General features: G+C 32.1%; 1 protein-coding gene and 1 long non-coding RNA gene across 5 annotated transcripts in view; one reads left to right on the top strand and one right to left on the bottom strand.

Moving 5' to 3' along the window:
• Window positions 1–20,144, bottom strand: part of LOC120776045 — a 133,852-nt gene that overhangs the window by 90,491 nt on the left and 23,217 nt on the right. The gene's annotated exons all lie outside the window — the stretch shown is intronic.
• Window positions 1–20,144, top strand: part of LOC120776044 (insulin-like growth factor 2 mRNA-binding protein 1) — a 45,709-nt gene that overhangs the window by 19,158 nt on the left and 6,407 nt on the right. Inside the window, exons 1-2 of one of the 4 annotated variants that reach the window (XM_040106493.1) lie at window positions 292–683; window positions 7,028–7,322. The exons of 1 other annotated variant lie outside the window; for it this stretch is intronic. In XM_040106493.1, the coding sequence (XP_039962427.1) occupies window positions 7,303–7,322 (20 nt within the window). In that variant the 5' untranslated portion in view covers window positions 292–683; window positions 7,028–7,302. 2 more of the 4 variants (XM_040106491.1, XM_040106490.1) reach the window with 2 other exon arrangements.

Raw genomic sequence — 20,144 nt, 5'->3', positions numbered from 1 at the left:
TTCTTTTTCCACATACAACATACATTTCGTACTTGTCCGAGAAGAGCGTAAAATCGACGTGTGTTTTGTTGGTGCAGCCTGTGCGCGCTTGTGTGTATGCTGCTGGTACTGTCGGCAACGCCGCTGCCACCGCCGCCACTGGTATGAGCGCTAAGCGCCTATGTCGATGTGTGCATGTGTGTGTGTATGTCAGTGGTACTTTTGTGCAGGCGCCGTCAAACATTGACACTAAGAGCGGCCCGCGTATTGTATGAATACCGGACGAGCTAGCGGCTAGCCGACTTTCAGTTTAGTTTAGTACGTCACGTTTTGCGGTGTGTCTACGCGGAAGAACGCAAACTTCTCATTTCGTATCGAAGCAAAAAAGTGCCTACACAATAATAACAACAACAAGAAATCTTTATATTAGTGGTGTTGAAAATAACAACAGCAAAAATAAAGAAGCAAGCAAACAATATTGAGTAGTCACAGAAGTAAAACAAAAAAGCGAAGAAAATCTAGCATACAACAACAAGTGCGCGTTAAGTTAAAACAGCACTAGCAACAACTGCAGCAAAAACAGCTATACCAATAAAACAAATATAAGAAACATAAGCAGTGCAAAAAATAGCATAATACTTGAAGTATTGCAACAACAACAAAGCGCGAGTGCAAAAAGTGCAAATTTAGCCACAAAGAAAAGTGTAATAAAAAATTATATGTAGAGAATATATATATATTTTTTTTTTAACTTTTAAATTACAAAAAGTCGCATTGTTGATATTTTTGCTTCGCAGTGCTGCAGTAGCGATAATATAAAAATAAAACAAAAACAAGTTGCAACTGTGTAAAAAATATTTGCATAAAAGGTGTGTTGGCATGTGATTTGTATGCTCTTAATTACATTAATTATTTTTCTTTTTTATATTTTTGTTTAAAAAAAAGTACCTAAAATGCTTTTATTACGTGTCGGCGATTTTTTGCTACAAATTAAAATTTTTTTGTGTGGATGCCGCGCATTAGCAAAGCAGAGCGCAGACAAAGTAGATAAAAGATAGTAAAGGGAAAAAAGTGGAAAAAATAGACACTCACATGCACACAAATGCAAATACAGCATTGCACAGCCAGCGCTGAAAGCGCATGAAAAGTAGCAGGAGGAAGTGGCGCTAGCAAAGTAAGCAGCGGCAACGCCGACATTAGCGTCAAAGCAGCAATAATGCGGTGCGCGACAGCGGCGGCGTAGTGAGCAAAGATAATGAGATAATTGTTTTTGATTTTGAAAAAAGCAGCGCGAGTGCAAAGAATCAAATGAAATTAATTAAGTAAAGAAAGTAAGGCGCATCGGTTAACGTAACGACAGCAGTTCGGATCAAATGCGACATGTTATACAAAAATGTTTGGATTACTGATAAATATGTAATACAAATTTTGAAAAAATATTTTTTGCCATTTTGAAACAACCAAACATGAAAAAAATCGAACGAAAATATTTTTGAAATATTTTCAAATTTTCGGCATAAAAATTTTATAAAAAATACAACTGCAATGTTTTGAAAAACAAAAAAAAAATCAATTAAGTCGAGAAAACATATTTTGAAAAAAAAAATTAAATTTGAAATATTTTCAAATTTTCGGCATAAAAATTTTAGAAAAAATACAACTGCAATGTTTTGAAAAACAAAAAAAAATCAATTAAGTCGAGAAAACATACATATTTTGAAAAAAATATATGTATGTATGTATATTTGAAATCAATATTTTATATGAATATACATATGTATGAATATGAAAAAAAGCGAGAAATTCGAGGAAAAATATGATTGAAAACAAATTTCGCCGATACAAAAATTTAAAAAAAAAATATAGTTACAAAGTTCTGAAGTTTTGAAACGAAAACTGCGACAAAGTCTTAAAAAAATATTTTTTTTTTGAAAATAAAACTTCGTTTTATGGTTACTTTTGCCGATAAAAATCCAATTTTGTGAAGTTTTGAAAGAAAAAATTCGGGGAAAATATTTTTGGAAATGAAACCTCAATTTATGCTTGTTTCTCTATTATAAAAATAAGTAAAGTTGTAAAGTTGTTCAAAATATAAAAATAAAAAATTATAATCTTTAAAAACCAAAAACAAGGATTTTAATAAAAAAAATTTAAAAATAAAAAAAAAATGAAAAATAAAAAAAATTAAAAATAAAAAACAAAAAAATGAAAATTGAAAAATAAAATATATGGAAAATAAAAAAATGTAAATATAAATAAAAAATTAACAATAAAAAAATAAATATAAAAAACAAAAAAAAAATAAAAATAACCCAAAATTAAAAGAAAAATATTTAAAAAAAATTAAAAAACAACAAGATAATAAAAAAAATATTTTTGTAAATAAAAAATTAATTTGCAGAAAAAAATAAAAATAAATCTAATTGTGCATGAGATCGTCTGCAATGTGCTCAACTGCCGATAAAACATAAGAATTATTCATGTTCTACGAATTGTGAATCATCTCAAGATTTCAAATTAAATGATTAAAATAACGTCGGCGCAAATGCATCAGCGCTGCCGGCGCCTATAAAGCAACGCAACGCATCAAATTGCAGCGAAACTATAATACCAACACAATTCGGGCCGTTAGTGTTCACATTGTATGTTGTTGGTGTAAGCGTTTGAGCGGCGATCTTTAGGTGACTGGCAATTTTACTCGGCACTTCGTGCGCTTAAAAACGCAAGCAAACGCAATCGTATGCCATAAAATTTTTGTTATTTGCAAAAAAAAAACTTCGAAAAAAGTAAAATAAACAGCCGGAAACCGCACTGTGTATTTGCTGTTATATATATTTTTTTTGTTTTTGTAACGCAACAACTACTAAATAATGAAATAAATCCAAGCAAAATTATTCCGCTACTAAAGCAAGCTAAAAACTGTGATAACATACATATACATACACACACAATTATGTATATAGTGGTATAAAGTATAAACTATGACGTTTACTGAGCGGCGCGTCATAAGCGAACGCCACAACAGCCGTACGTCGCTGCTGCACTGCACATCCGCAACATTATCAAAGTTTGATTGCACGTTTTATGGCTGCTAACTGCTAGCTTTTGCCTACTGGGATGGCTGTCTGTGCGATTGGTCCAACGTCATTGTCGTTATCGTGTCGGCGCCAAGACTTCGGCACAGCGACACCGCACAGATCACCTACAGCCGTGCGCAGCGCAACGCCACTTGCATACACTTACGCTGGCGCTATGTATGGGCGCGCTGCTAAAGCCGGCGTGCGCTGTCATACGCTTTGACTACTAGTGCAAAATAAAAAAAAAATATTTAAAAAAAAAAATTAAAAAAAAAAAAAAATTATTAAAAAAAAATTTAAAAAAAAAAAAAAAAAATTAAGTACCAAAAATTTAAAAAAATTGAATGGCATTTTCGCGAAAATTTGCTGACACTCGCGTAGCAGTGTGCGGAAATTTTTTTGCTTATGCATGTGTGCGTGCAGCCGGCGTGTAACTGCAATCGGCTTGCGCGCATTGTGTGCGTGTCATAAAGTTGCTTTATTTTGACTTATTTGCCATTGTTGATCAGCCGCTGCAAGCGTGTGTTTTTGGCGCTTTTATTGTTGCTTATTTTTCAGCGCTTGTTTATGCTATGCGCACTGCGTTTAATGCTCGAGTTCATGAATATACATATATTTATTTTTATATGGTTGCTTATCAGCGTAGGATTCCCCAGCGCCTGCCTTCAATAACAACAACCCGCCCGCAAAGTCATAAGCATAAGCTCGCGCATTTGTTGATAGCGGCGCTGCAAAATGTGCCGTTAAAAATATGCCACGTACATACCACATTAAGCAATTACATTTTCTTGGAACTCTAACCAATAATTCAGCGCAGACACATATTTTCATATGTACATATATATAAAAGCATATAACAGTATTGGCAACCAGCAGCGCTCACCAACAACCGGCTAACTGCCCACACACGTCTGCTGAAACGACGCGGAAAATCCCCCAACTCCCTTGCGCGTGGTCTAACGCCATCGTCATTGCTTGTGCATACACACAGCCACACATCCGTATACGTACATATGTATGCGATGTGCAACAGTTAGCAGCATAAAATTCAATAGAATTGCAAATGTACATATTTATTTGCTCGGCCATTAAGCCGTCTGTACACCTTCAGCAACGACTTCACAACCACCATGAACATACACACGCACATAATAAAATGCAAAAGTGTGTGTTTGTGTGCATAACTGTCTACCTGTCTAGCCGCACCTACTGCACTCAGCCACCATAACCGGCGACAAAATCCACCACCGACTAGCAGTTGACCTACTTATTGCAATATTGCCAAGTTGTAGCGCTAATGTTGTTAGTTAGTAACAGTGTTGCCATGTAGGCGTATTTTTGCAATGTGTGCGGTACTTTTATTGGCGTTTACTGCTATTAATTTCATACCATTTCCAAAGTAAGTGTCATTAGCTTGCTCAAAAATCGCTTACGCACATGCTTACACGTTCGAAAAAACCGTTATTCATATTATCTCAGGAATATATCGATACAGCCTGCAAATCGCGCATCGCCTCAGGAATTTTTTCTACGCCAAATGCTTTCTTTCCGCTACAAAACCAGCCGAGCTATACAACATGCTCAGTATTATCGATAACCGGAGTATATGTTTATCGTACAAATCAATATTGGTCAGAAGTGATCACTATTTTAGCACCCTCGTGTAAGTTTCCATTATTTTGACTTCAAAACACACCAATCTAACCAAAAAGCTCAGCATAATAATCAGCAATGCTTGCTTTATTGATCGGTAGCCAGTAATCGGTGTGTGCGAAATCGCTTTCAGCCAAATATTGCTGATAAAATACTTCCATTAGCTCCAATCTATGCAATAATGATCATTTTACTTATCGGTTATCGATAACCGGTGTGTATGAAATCGTATGCAGCCAAATCTAAGGGAGAATCAAACTCATTTTTAGCTTTCTGTCAGTTTACAGGTTTAACTCCATTGTTTCAACTATTTTTTATGCCGGGGCAGTTGGTAGTGTTGCCAATTTTAATTAAAAATAATTGTCAGTACTGTCGCCACAATACCGCAATATATAAATCATCAGCAAACAAATGCATGCGGCGCAGCATAATTTGATAAGAAATTTCGAAATGAAATGCATTGAATATGAATCGAAGTGACGCCAGTGATAAAGGGGCATGAAATAAATACAACAACAATAGATATAACATAGCAAACAAGCACATCGCACTATATACATACATGTTATCGGTAGCTGTAGCGCCTTATCGCTGCCAACGCGATAGGCGATAACTCTATGACCATTGCTATACAAATAATATTTTTTGTGAATTGTATGTATGTAGGCTTGCCGACGTATATTATAAATAGCATTTTCTGATTTTCTGATAAAATTATCGAATTTGTTCAAAAACAGTAACAAAAAATATGACAGAGTTTTGCATTGATGTCATATACTCCAACAATAACTCATCAAATATGAGCAAGTAAAGCGTTCCACTTGTTCACATGTGCGAAAGAGTTTTGAATTCGTTAATAATTAGTTTTCTGTGCTTTTTCACTGGTTCGAAGTACTTTTTTACAAATTTAGCGACGTAGAAAAGTGTTTCAAAAGTTCAGTTCCAAAAAACGGCAGTTTGAAGCTGTTCCGGTACGTTACTTGCAGCAGAAAGGAAACGTATAAGCCCACTTATAACTATAACGAACTGTTTCACAAGTTCAAAGTCGTAGAAAAGTGTTTCAGGCTTTCAACTGCCACTAAAAGACAGGCTTTTAACGCTTTCACACCTACAATTTGCAAGAAAAAAGTATTATTAAGCTGTTTCGGTACGTTACTTGCAGTAGAAAGGAAACTTATAAGCCCACGTATGACTACTACGGACTGTTTCACAAGTTCAAAGTCGTAGAAAAGTGTTTCAGAAGTTCAGCTGCCACTTTTTGTAAGACCTATACTACCACAGTTGTCCAAAACTACATACCTCCAACGCATCTCATCTACCAAAAAAGGTAACTGACGAATATATTAGAAATGTAATTGTCATAGAATATTATTTGCGCCCGAAAGCAAAGCTAATAAATGTTCCATAAGTTCAGTCTGTTTCAAAGGTTCAAATCTCTGCTTATCTTAACGGATTTTCTTTTATCTACTGTTAATTGTCATACCGCTGCACTTTATTACTTCAACATATGTATGTGCGTACACACGCAAGTCTCCAATGACTCATACGAATGCGGCGCTTCGAAAAATTCCCTTTAATTTAAGCACAGAATGTGTGAGTGCAAATGCAGTTTTCTTGCAATTTTCAATTATTTGTATTAGAGAATAAAAACAGCACAATATTGGAGACATCGCCGGCATTAACGGTGCACATATGCGCTTGTTTATGCGCGTGTATTGCAGCCACATACACACAGTGTGGAAAAAAAGCTTTGCAAAACAATGTTTTCTCTTCGAGCAACGAAAATACTCTTAAGTAATTTTTTTTGTATTTTTTGCTCTTTAATTATACATTTAAGGCGTTTATGCTATTGAAGGGGCTTGCGGCATTATGGGGTTCACACGTTTATTCGCAAACTGTTTGTGTACGGTTTCGCGGTTACTCATACGCCATGGCGTACTCGTACAACTGAGCGTACGGTGTGCTCAAACAAACGTTAATGCTCTCAATCAATATTGCCACATATAAATTATTTTTATTCAAGTTTTTAACTTGCGATCGAATACAGTAGGGTTAAATAGTGTGGAAACTAAAAAAAAAAAGAAAATATTTGTTATGAAAAAAAAATCACAAAATTTATTCTGCGCTCATGAAACACCAAAAAATTTGTAGCAAAAAATTTCCAAACACGTGTTTAGGGCGTTAATGCCTCAAAATAAAAAAAAAAATAAAAATAAATTAAATTTCTTTTCCTTTAGCAAATTTTTATAAACTTTGAGTTAGCAGCAAGGAAATACACTAGAAAAATTAGTAACTCACTATTTTCTGTAAATCCAAAGCAACGAAAAATATTAGCCTAAAAAACACAAGTGCGCTTATAAATATTTTAATTACCAAAAACAGAATCAAAGCAGTGCTTTGAGAGTTAAAAATAAAATTTAAAAAGCAGTGCTTTAAAAAATATTAGAAAAAAATTAATTATCAAAGCTGTGCTTTGTATACGTACGCCAATACATAATCAACAACAAAAGCTGCAAAAAGTAATAATAAGCAGCAGTAAAAATTTAACAAAAAACAGTAATTACAAAAAGTTAAAATACACCACAAACACAACATGGCTTATTATCACCACAGGTGAGTTTATATAGTGAATTTTGCGTTTATAATTACTAGGTAAAAAAGATTGGGGAACGTTTTATAAATCTTATAATTCATAAACACATCACATCGAATGACTTTTCAATATTTTAATACAAGTTTAAAGAAGTGTAAAGATAATTTAACGTCTAGAGTGTTTTCCTCGCTCAGCTGTTGAACGAAAGTGGGTTGAAATCGATAAATTATGGGTATAGCACATAACACTGATTTGGCCAAAGTTGCTAAAAATTTTTTATTTCAAAGCTTTCATTCAAAAATATTGTTTTTAAAATTTCAAAAAATATTTATTTTAAAAATTTCGAAAAAATGTTGTTTCAAAATTTCAAAAAAAAAATGTGTTTCTAAATTTTCGTCGAATTATTGTTTAAAAATTTCGAAAACAGATTTTTTTAAATTTCAAAAAAAATTGTTTCAAAACAAAAAATTTTGTTTGTTTCAAAAAATATTGATTTAAAGTTTCGAATCATTTTTGTTTTTAAAATTTCGAAAAATATTTCTTTCAAAATTTTCGAAAAATTGTTGTCTGAAATTTCGAGAAACAATTGTTTGTATAGTTACGCAGAATTTTTATTAAAAATTTCGAAAAAAATTGTTAAGTTTCGAAAAATTTATAAAAATACCAACAAATTTTTTAAAATTTTGGAAAAAATTTTGTTTTAAAATTTTCAAGAAAAAAAATTTAAAATTTTGGAAAACAATTTGTTTTAAAATTTTCAAGAAAAAAAATTTAAATTTTGGAAAAAATTTTGTTTTAAAATTATCAAGAAAAAAAGTTTAAATTTTGGAAAAAATTTTGTTTTAAAGTTTTCAAGAAAAAAAATTTAAAATTTTGGAAAAAATTTTGTTTAAAATTTTCAAGAAAAAAAATTAAAATTTTGGAAAAAAATTCGTTTTAAAATTTTCAAGAAAAAAAGTTTAAATTTTGGAAAAAATTTTGTTTGTAAAATTTGTAAAAAATTTTGGTTTAAAGTTTCGAAACATTTCTGTTTTGAAAATTTCGCGAAAATTAATATCAAAAATTTCGAAGAATTTTTATTTTTACGTATTCGAAAAATTGTAATTTCAAAAATTGGCTACATTTTTGTATCGAAAATTGCCCAAAATATTATGAGCTTTTCTGAAACTACAATCATTTATTATTTGAACCAATGTAGCTGAGCTCTGCGCTTTTATTAGCGAAACACCCATTTAGCAATCAGATTGGCTGCTATATAAGACTTTCAATATTTATATAAATTCCAATAATCCAGCACAGAAAAATTTAGCTTTTACATGTATTATTCTCCAAAAGCCTTGCTGATTTCGAAAATCGATAACTATCAGCGTTGTTATATGCAAATGACTGAGTATTATGCGTTGTTTACACTCTTGATACGTAAGAAAATATATCGAAAAAATATTTTACATAATTTGTTTATAAATAAGTAATAACAAAAATACATACATATGTATGTATGCATGTATGTACATACATATAATATATGACATTTTATTGTAGTTAAAAAATAGAAAAGTAAATATAAAGTAAAAAAATAATTTAAATAAATAAAAAAATAATAACAATGATAAAAGAAATATAATACAAAATTTTAAAAATAATGAGAACATTATAAAAACAATACACAATAGAAAAAATAAATAAAAAAGAATTAAAAAAAAATAAAAAACAAAAACTACAAATAATAATAAATAAAAATATAAATATAGATTATTAGCGTATGCCATTTTATGGTAGTTAAAAAATAAAAAAAATTTAATTAATTCAAACTTATAATAAAAAATAAAAATAAAAAAAAAAATATGAAATACAAAAAAATTTAAATAAATAAAAGAAATCTATATAAAAGAAATAAAAAATAAAACAAATTAATTTAAAAACTAAATATGTATACTAATAAATTAGTAAATAAAAAGTATAAAAAAAAATTTAATTCATAAATTTCGAATTTTTGTTGGTATATCTGCACATTTTTGAGAATTGTTAGCCTGTTTTTAGTTGAAGCTTTTAGTTTAGGTTAAAAACGGCGCACCCTAATATGAATACACCTTAATTTAATAGCAAATTTTTCTTTTAAGAGCGCTTTTCGCATACATATATTTATTACAAAAATTACATTATTTTCTCTGGTAAGCCTATATTGGCTGTTACTTGACTGGAATAAGTTTTTGTTTTGGTTTTGTTGTAATTTCTTCCACATATAAATATCACTTGTTTGTGGTTTTTACATTTACTAGAAATTTCTGTTTTTTCGTAAGCGCTGTCTCCCAAGTACAAACTGCGCCAAAAAGCAGCAAAACAGACGAAAGCGCCTAGCGGCGACAAAAACAAACAACAGTAACGCACAACCGATTGTGGAGCCCGAAATGTGCACGAAACAAAAAACTGCGAGCATTGCCAGCTTTTGCAGAAATAAACACTTATTTTTTCGTATTTGTATAGCTGCGACTGCGCGCGTGTGTGTGTGAAAGCCGAGCAGGCGACCCGAATGCTAGCGCATTGCCCTGACATGCGCTGTGGCCGGCGCATTTTTGTTGTTGTTTGTGGCACAATGATGTTGTGATTGCTTTCGCTGCACTCCGTACTTGTTTTTATTGCTGTTGGCATTTCGCTGTTGTTTGTTCTTGTTTTTGTGTAAATTTTTATGAATGAAAATTTTGTGCTGGCTGTAGCAACCAACGAACGAACGAATGCCGAACCGAGCGTATACGCATAATGCCGACGACTACAACACGCATACCAGCACCAGCAGCAATTGCAACAACTGCTGCTGTTGTGCGACAGCAGGAATCACGCAAGGCGGCAAGCGCTTATATCGCTGTTGTATGTATGTTCATATGTACATATATGTATGTATATGTTGTTGTGTTCCTTTTTGTTTTGTTTCATACATTGCACTTGCCATAACTCCCCGCCCCTGAGTCACTATTTTCCCCTGCTGCTATGCATTCTCACTAGCATTTTATTGCATGCGCTCTTTGTAGCGCTCTTCTGCGCTCTTTGTACCATACAACTTGCTCTACGTACTCCACGTGCTACATAGATACATATGTATGTATGTACCTACATACTTATGTATATGCATATGTATCTGTCGATTAGACGCCTTTATTTGCATTTTTTCATTGCTCCCCTCTGAATACGCACACCTATTGGTCGCGGCGCTGCTGCTGTCAGTCAATCGGGCAACGCGCCAGTCAATATTTGCTGCGGCGCTGCAGCCATTTGGTCAGACAAACAACAACCACATAAGCAGAAATGTCTGTGCATGTGTATGCGCTCTTCCGTGCCTGTGGGCGCCGGTTAAGCCACCCAGTCAGCGTTGTCTGCATTCCATCATAGCGGCGGCTTGCAATTTCAATGCATATACATACACAAAATACATATGTATGTGTGTTTGTGTGCATTTAGTTGTGTGTGTTTTTGTTTTTGCTGCGAATTTTGCCGTTAAAATGCATTCCACTAGGCAAGCAGCTGCGCTGCGGGCGCTGACGTTGACGCTGTCCGCAATAATGACTTGGCTTGACTTAGTGAATGCCGTTACAATCATTTTCACACCCCGCTGTATTGCTGACATGCGGGTGTGGCTGTATGTGGCAAAAACGCAGAGAGGAGCGCTGAATATTTATTTTTCTTGATTCACACGGATTTTTTTTGTTTTTTTTTGCATTTTTTTAAGTTACAATAATGTTTATTATTATAATTTAAATGCAACAAAATGCGCTTACAAAGTATTACACTTTTGGAAATGTTTACTTAACAGTCTAACACCCTTATAAATGTTTTATAATATCGATAGATGAGTAGTTATCGAAAAGAAAAATCAACAGTTGCTTTGTGGTTTAAGAGCATTAATTAAACATTTTTAGTTATTGACATTTAAAAAGAAACAAAAAAAGTCATTGACATGTACATAAATAGCAAAAACGTTAAGTTCAGCTGCAGCGCAGCGATAATTGCCTTCTCGGCTGCATTTCTTATAGCATAACAGTTTTTAAAAAGCTCCTTACTTTGATTTTGCTCAGTCGGCTTGTATGTCAGCTGTATGCTATAGTGCTCCGATCTCAACAATATGCTCGGATTCGAAAATGAGCTGTGTCAAATTTTGCAAAGATATCTTAACCAACAAAAAAGTTTTCCAAACTAAAATTAATATATTTTAAAATAAGAATAACTGTTTGTATGTATTTATTTTTATATATTTACAACCGCACGCATTTGCTTCTACAGTCAACACATTTGCACTAAATTTTTAGTAATATTGTTGCTGTATTAGCTGCATTTTCGCGCAACCACCGTAACTGCCGCTTATCAATCAACAGTAGGCGTGTATTGCCACAAACCAACAAGCCAAGCAACATACAAATAAACAGCGCGTACGCAATAAAAGCCAATATATGCACTACAACAATAACAACAACAACAACAATGCCAGCGACATCGCCACCACCATCTTGCACGGTTTGCACTTGTCCGCATTGCCGTTTTATTGTTATTATTTGTACTTGTTGTTGTGTTTGTTTTTGTTTTTGTTTTCGCCTCTTGCATTCCCACCAATTTGCATGCAGCGTAAAAGTGCAAAAGTATGCATGTACTGTTTGCACTTTGTACTTTCACATGTTTGTTGTAAAAGCAAAAAAAAACAGACAAAAAACAATTACAAAACAATGTGTGCAGTTGTTTTTGTTGTTGGCCGGCGCGCGCAGTACACACAACAATTTGCGTCTTTTGTGAATGAGTGGCGCGCAGCAATAAGGCAATTGGTGACGCCAAAAAGCCCCAGGCAGCCCGCCCCGTCGCAAACACCACAAATACATAAGTGCACACGAGCTTCCATCTGTGTGTATGTGTGTGTTATAGACTCGTTCGTTCGCCCGCCCAATACACACACACATTGCTGGCATACACTTTCCCACCGCTGCAGACGGTTTATGACCCGCCCTCCATAAATGCATGTGCATGTAGTATGCTGCACTCTCGGCTGCAGTCGGCACTAGCCGATGCTCAAGTGCGGAATATAGCGAAAGCAATAACAACAAATAGGGTGAAAATTGTAAACAATCATATTTGCTTGGCAGTTATGTATGTGTGTATGTAGGTATGTATGTATGTGTGCGAGCTGTTTTGGAATTGCGTTGCATTTTTGTTGGCATATCTATGAAAGCTGTTTTGTAGTTTTATGTACATACATTAGGGTAATGAGAACCAAAACTTTATTACAGCTGAAAATAATTATTGTTTTTAATATTATTAAAATAAAGAAAGCATAACTGTGGCAAAAGATTATTGCTAAGAAAAAATTTTAAAAATTAGGCGCACCCTAATATGATTACATTTCTGCATACTGCGTAGAATTTACAAGAAAACTTGAATAATTTAATTTGTCGCTAGCAATATTATGAATTTTTAATAATGTTTTTATGCGTATTAGGGTGTTACTTAAAGAAAAATTAAAAGTTTGTTGCAACTAAAAATGTATACTTTTTGTATTATATCAAAACTAAAAAACTATATATGTATGTATCATATGAAAATTCCGAAAAAATGCTATCAAAAACTTATGCCCACCCTAATATGATTGCATGAATACTGCGTAGAACTTAAAAAAAATCTACAAATATTATTAGCTATTATAACTAATTTTATAGTCTGGTGTTACGAGTATTGCTATGAATTATTATTTACACTTTTATACACATTAGGGTGTTACTTTAATGAAATAATTTTTTTTTTTTTAATTTAATGCAATTAAAATGCAACATTTTAAATTTTATAAAAAAAGAAAAAAAACTTAAAAATGTGCTACTCACACCCTAATATGATAACATTTCTGTATAAGGTGTAGAATTCACAGAAATCTTGCATTAAACAATTACATATAGTATCTATTATTATATTTCGACACTATAAATATCACTAGTAATTATTATTAGTATTTTTAGTGATTGTTAGGGTGTTACTTAAATAATAACTGGAAGTTTTTGCTGCTAAAAAAATATATTTTTTAATTTTATTAAAAAGAAATTTAGCGCTAAAGCAACATAGCATTAGTGAGTTGGTAAAAATTTTAAATAACAAAATTTTTTAAAATATTTTTAAAGAATACCGTACCCTAATATGAATGTCATTATTCATCATATTTAAAAAAAAAAAATTAAAAAATTTAAATTTTTTTAGAATTGATAGCAAATTTTGATTAATATAATTAGCTAATGGATGTTTTAAAATAATAAAATTTCTATCTGCCATTTCAAATAATAAAATATGCGAACACACACGAATTTTGTCGAAGTAGCGAACAGCTGACTGTTATGATAAAAACTTGACATGAAAACGTAGAACTTAAAAAAATTAAAAAATAATAAATAGCCAGCTGTAACCTCAAAATCACACAATGGAGTGTAGTTATTCTAATAAGAGTAGAGTTATGAAGCTTGAATCGTTGGCAAATACTCTTCCTTTTATTTACTTACAGCTAGATGCCGATTCAAAATACCAAATGTGGTCAAAACCTTCGTCACTTGCTTGCCAAATTAAAATTTAACAAATTCTAATCACAAACGAACTAAACAAATAAAAATAATGGTGTTAGTGTACACAATAGCGCCAAATTATCGAAAATCGATAACAGTTGCAGTTTATTTGCATAAAGTGCATTAGGCTGTATGCAGACGAAAGTAATGTGCATAGTATAGAAAACTTAAATCAGTGAAATAATATTTTTTTATTTAATTTCTATAACATTAAATTAATATTTTTATTTAATTTCTATAACGGTAAATTTATACAAGTATTAATATAACGAAATATCATTTGTCAGCGATTTTTTAAGCCTGCTACTATTTTATTATTAGACTTGTAACTGCTTTGCTGTTGATTTCTTTGTCAAAACGCTTGTGGCTGTACTTTTCTGAAACTTTTGCGTCAACAAAAAATTGTATATTAACACATCAGCGTTATTTCGCAGCTGAGCATAAATAAGCACGTCACTCAAGTATCCACCTTTTAACGGTTTTCAATATATCATTGCACTTTATGTATGCGAAAATGCAAAACAAAAAATTAAATAAAAGCAATTCTTGGAATTCTAAGTAGAAGGCAGGCAGGAGCGCGCTTACATATGCACATGCATACATACGAATACATGCATTTGCGCATAAACCTCTGCGCCTTAAAAATCATTAAGCTGTGCCATGGCGTTGACTCATCAACGCCGCCTACTCAAAACGAGTGGCGAAAAAAAAAATTGTAAAATGCAACTGTGCGGCTTATAAATCTGATAAGCAAAAAGCAAAAATTAAAATAAAAAACAACTATGCAACAAGTATAATTTTTCTTTCTTATTAAAAAATTTGTTTAATAAAAATTGCATTTTTTTAACTATTAAAAAATGTTTAGCAAATTTTTTTTAGTAAAACACTGATATTATAAAGATAAAAAAGTGAATATTAAAAAAAAAATTAGTAAAAAAAATATTAAAAATAAATTTAGCAAAGAAATAAATAAAAAAAATAAAATATTAAAAAAAAAATTATAAAAAAAGTTTTGCAAAATTTTTTTCTTTATAAAAAACTGATATGAAGATCAAACAACAAAATTTAAAAATTTTATTTAAAATAATTTTACTACAAAATTTTTATAAAATAACATTTGTAACAAAAATTTCTTATTAAAATTTTTTGTAGAAAAGACGAGGAAAATTTTAGTAAAAAAAATCTACTATCATTTGTATAAAAAAGAGTTTAGAAAAAATTTGGTCAAATTTTTTTAAGAGCAAATTTTTTAATATTTTTTTTACATAAAATTTTATTATTATCCATTTTTTTAATAATTTTTTTATAAAATTATTTTAATAAAAATTTTTTAATAATTTTTTTATAAAATTTTTTATATAAAAATTTTTTATTAATTTTTTTAAATATTTTTTTATATAAAAATTTTTACATTTTTTCTGATCGTCATAATATCACTTTTCATCGCACAAACAAAATTCTGTTATCCACTTATGCTTTGCGGTGTCGTGTCTGTTAATTTCTTAATAAACGCTGGCTCGGGTCAAATAAATTCTCATTCTCATTAACATGAAAACGGCTGAAATGGCAAAAACTACTAAGCAAATCCAAAAAAATTGCAATTTCAGCAGTGCAAAAGCATAGCTGCGCTTTCGACGAAGGTAGCACAGAGTTACAAAGGTATGCGCAGCCACAAAGCATTGGCCGACAATACCAAGAAGTGCAAATATTTTCGCGCATTTTTATTTTGCTTTTATTTGCACACTTCCACTGCCGCATAAAGCGTTTGTATAATTGCTGTTGCTGCCGCTTTTACTGTTGTTGTTATTAAATTTATGCTGATGCTAAAAACACGCGCCAGCAGCGTATACCTATATGTGTGTGTATGTATGTATGTAGAGTGGAGGAAGAAAGCCGACACGAAAATGCAAATACTGCAACAGTAACCGAAAAATAACTCATTTTTTCGATAAACAATTCCTGGAAGAGCGGCGCGCGCATCAGCAAAAACACCAAAAACAACAGCAACAATAACAGTAGAACAACAAAAAGCGATGGCACAGCCATTGGCGACCGTCCGCATGGAGCCGGCAAGTAGCATAGTCATCTACGCAAGCGTTGGACTTGTTGTTTTCATTATTCACTTCGTATGAGTGTGCGTATGCATAAGTCGATATGTATGTATGCGTTGTTGTTGTTTGGCGCAGCTTAAAGTGCAAATAATAACAACAACAGCGTGTGCTAAGGCAAAAATGCTTACAGTTTTCGCTGCGCCTAAGTCAGTGTTGAGAGCGGCAGGTTCAACACACTCGTCGCGGCGACACGAACACCAGACGACTAATGTTGAACGCGGCGACGACGTTGCGTTTTCTTCGTGCCACAAATGCGGTCAACAACATTTTTTATTTTTTTTTTCAAAACAGATACACATTATCAATAACAAAACAAGCAATAAACTTGTCTAGAGAGCATTCTGCAAGAGTTGCAACGAAGAGTGGCACATGGAGCAAGAGATTATGTGAAGAGTGTGACAGTGCGCGGTAAATTAGGCCAGCGGATTTGCGGTTGAATGTAAAACGAGTGCGCTTTGGTGTTGCCGGACATTTTTGAACGCAGTCATTGTGGCAGTTGAATGTGTGACTGAAACTAGATTTTTCTTAAGTTGACTAATAATGAACTCTAGTTTCGGCAAGCACCGTTTTAACAAATCTTTCAGCGTAGTTTGATGCCAACAAAACAAAAAACAAACTTCAAGGTGTATGTTCGAGCTTCGGTTGACCTTCCTTTAAAGCCATTTACAAACTACAACCATAATATTATAACAAGTTTCCACACATACAAAACATGCTGAAAGTTAAAATATTTTCTGTCGAGGGGAAACCGAGTTAATAAAGGTACAAAACTTAATTTTTTCCTTATTTCACAATTTACCATTCAAGCAACTCGCATATAGTGTAAAGCAATTGATGTCTTCTCAGTTCATTAGTTGCAAAAAGTAAAAACAAAAAACTCTACGATTTGCATATTCGAGCTGCGATTTCTCTTGCTTCTAAAGCTTCTACAAACAGCAACCTCATTTCTATAACAAGATTTACCATATACATAATATGCAACAAATATGAAAATTTTCTGCCGAGGGAGAACCGAGTTAGTATAGGTCTAACATACAGATTTTTTAAAAATTTCGCAATTTACCGTGCGCGAAACTCGCTTAAGGAAGCAAACAGCGCACGATAATTGTAAAATGCTAAGTTCTCACAAAGCCGCACATAATAATTTCATATCATCAGCGTGATCTTGCTACATATGCACTTTGTATGTAAACTAACCTCAATTTTTTGATGTGCACATATGGCAACACTGGCAGACAGTTCCGCTTTCCCGAGTGCATAAGGCGTATAAAAGTCGCAACTTAGTGACCGAGCGAAAAAACAACAATAAAACTAAACGCGTTGTTGCAACAAAAACAACAAGCCTGGTAGCGTATAGGAAGTGCAACATACATGCCGCGGCCCAAGTGGGTCGTAGAGTGTGCTGCAAAGTCAAACGAAAAAAGGGCATACGTTGGGTTCCAATGGAAAACAAAACAAAAAACTACAACAACAACAGTAACATACGTATGTATATAGGTATGTATATATGAATATTATGTATGTAAGCGTGTGCGTGTAATGGCATGCGATCAGTCAAAAAACACAATAACAACTTGAAAAATGTTGATTGCTTCCCATGACTTGGCCGCGCGTTCGGTGATTGCTGCGACAAGGCGACGGGGCGGACGACCACCGCATGCTGTTGCATGCACCAGGCTGTGGTGCATTCCTGCGGCATTTTAATTTTATTTTTGCAGTTGTTTTTTTATGCCACTGCCACTACGATGATGACGTTATGGCAAAATGTAACTGGATGCGCGGAGTGTGCGCGCACACATACAAACGCACACGTACAGCAAATGCCAGCAACTTGGCTGCTCGAAAAGACACAGTCACTCAGGAATGCCACCGGTTGGTTAGCTATAACTGACTAACCGGACGCTGCATAGTTGGCCAAGTAGAAGAAGAAGAACAAGAAGAAGAAGAAGAGGCGAAACGCAAGACGGGGTAGAAGTGCGGTCAGCAGGCGCACTGACTGGTACTGGCCGCATGCCAATGCCAAAACCAAAACAACAACACTGAGAATATGATCGTATTGATACAGCGACAGCATTCCCAGACTAGACAACAACAGCAACATTATGAAAATCAAGTTGAAAGCACAACAGCAACAACAAGCAGTTAGCAAGCATAGAAGCAGCTAAAATAGCCAACAACCAACAACAAGATTTAGACCAACAACCGCAACAACTAGTTGTTGCAGCGACGATGTGAATGGACTCGGCTGACGACCCGCGTCGCGACGTCGGCAGTGGTATGCGCTGTAACAACAAAACACTGCAAAAGTCAACAAGAAAAACAAAAAGAGGAGCGGAAAAGAAAACACAAAACAAAAACAATAAAATACCAAATTGAACTTTTAAAGCTTTTCCATGGAATTTTGCGCAGACGCACAGGAAGCAAAAATAATAAATGTTGTGGCATACAAAAAGCAATAACAATAAGAACAAGAAAAACAACAACTGCAACTAATAATGTATTGCACCAATTTGACAACGGACACAGCAGCGGCAATTAATGCTGCGTTGCTGACAGAAAGTGGCACGCACACACTGGCATACTTATATACATATATACATACATAAGTGTAGGTATGCACTAAGCAATGACGGCCCGACTGTCTGCCTGCCTTTTGCCACATGCTTAATGAAAAAAGCGCCAAATAAACGCAGCAGCAGTTAAAAGCTGGCAGCAGCTACGAAAACAACAACAAAAACTACCAACCAAAATAATAATAATAAAATAAATTACTTCCAAGAAATTTGCGGTGATTTTTTAGACGGTTTAGCGCTGCAGTTAATTTATGTCTTAGCTGCATTTTTGCGAGGTTTTCAGCGCGGGTTTTTTTTGATCCACCATTTTGATTTTCGCTTAATCGAATTCAGGCTTAAAGCTTGTCGACTATTGTGGTGGCAATTAATTCGCATTTAACGGAGCTTTTTCCATGTTTGGTTGTTGTTTAAAAATGTTGAGAGAGAAGAGTTCTTTATAAATTTATAATTTCCTCCGAGTAAGTGCATAATATTTATGAATTTTCTGTTGAAAATATTTTGATAATATTGAAACAAATAGTTTTTATATTATTTTCTATCGAAAATATTTTAGTAATATTTTTAATAATAATTTTTATATTATTTTCTGTCGAAAATATTTTAATTATATTTTAAAACATTTTAATAAATAATCAGGAATTTTCTGCTTAAAAAATTGTCGATATAAAATTAAAATTTCATAATTTAAAATTAAAAATTTGATTCAATTTATATTAAACAACTTAAACAAAAATTAAAAAGTTTTAATTGAAAAGATTTTTTTTAATTAAACTTTTTTTTCGGTAAAAAAATAATTTTTAAATTATGATTTTTTAATTAATTCATTTTTAATTAAAAATTTATTTGAAAAATTTAAATTTTTATATTAAAAAATTTCAAGTTTGAAATTAAATAACTTAACTAAAAAAAAATAGTTAATTAAAAAAACAATTTTAAATTAAAAAAAAATTATAATAAAATATTTTAGTTTCAATCTGCTTTTAATTTCATTTGTTTTTATTTTAAGTTATAAAATTTAATTTTTAAATTACATAAATTTAATTTTTTTTAATATTTTTTATTTAACATTTTTTTTAAATTTTTTTGCTTTATACTGCCTGCTCGAGCGGCAGGGAAGAATGGAATTTTATTTTTGAAACACCTGAAACTAAACACTGTGCGCGTTTCAATGCGCGAATTTTCTATTTAAAAAATTTTGAATGAAAAAAAACAATATAATTGAAAATTTAAACTAAAAGAATTTAATTAAATATTAGATCGGAAGAGCACATTTTTAGTTAAAAAATTAAAAAAATAATTTTAATTGAGAAATTAAAAATAATAGTTTTTAATTAAAAAAATATAAAAAATTAAAGTTTTAATTAATTAGTTTAAATTCTATTTGAACAAATTTTAATAAAAAATTAAAACTTCAAAGTATAGGATTAAAAATTAAAAATTTAATTCGAAAAATTTAAAACTTAAATTAAAAAAATTAAATTTTTAAAATTTAAATAAAAAATTAAAAAAAATTAAAAACATATTAAAAAAATAATAATTTTATATATTTAAAATAAATTTATAATTTTTAATTAAATAAAAAA

The sequence above is a fragment of the Bactrocera tryoni genome, chromosome 4 (genome assembly GCF_016617805.1).
Source record: "Bactrocera tryoni isolate S06 chromosome 4, CSIRO_BtryS06_freeze2, whole genome shotgun sequence".
NCBI classification, from domain to species: Eukaryota; Metazoa; Arthropoda; class Insecta; order Diptera; family Tephritidae; genus Bactrocera; species Bactrocera tryoni.
This window is presented reverse-complemented; position numbering and strand designations above follow the sequence as displayed.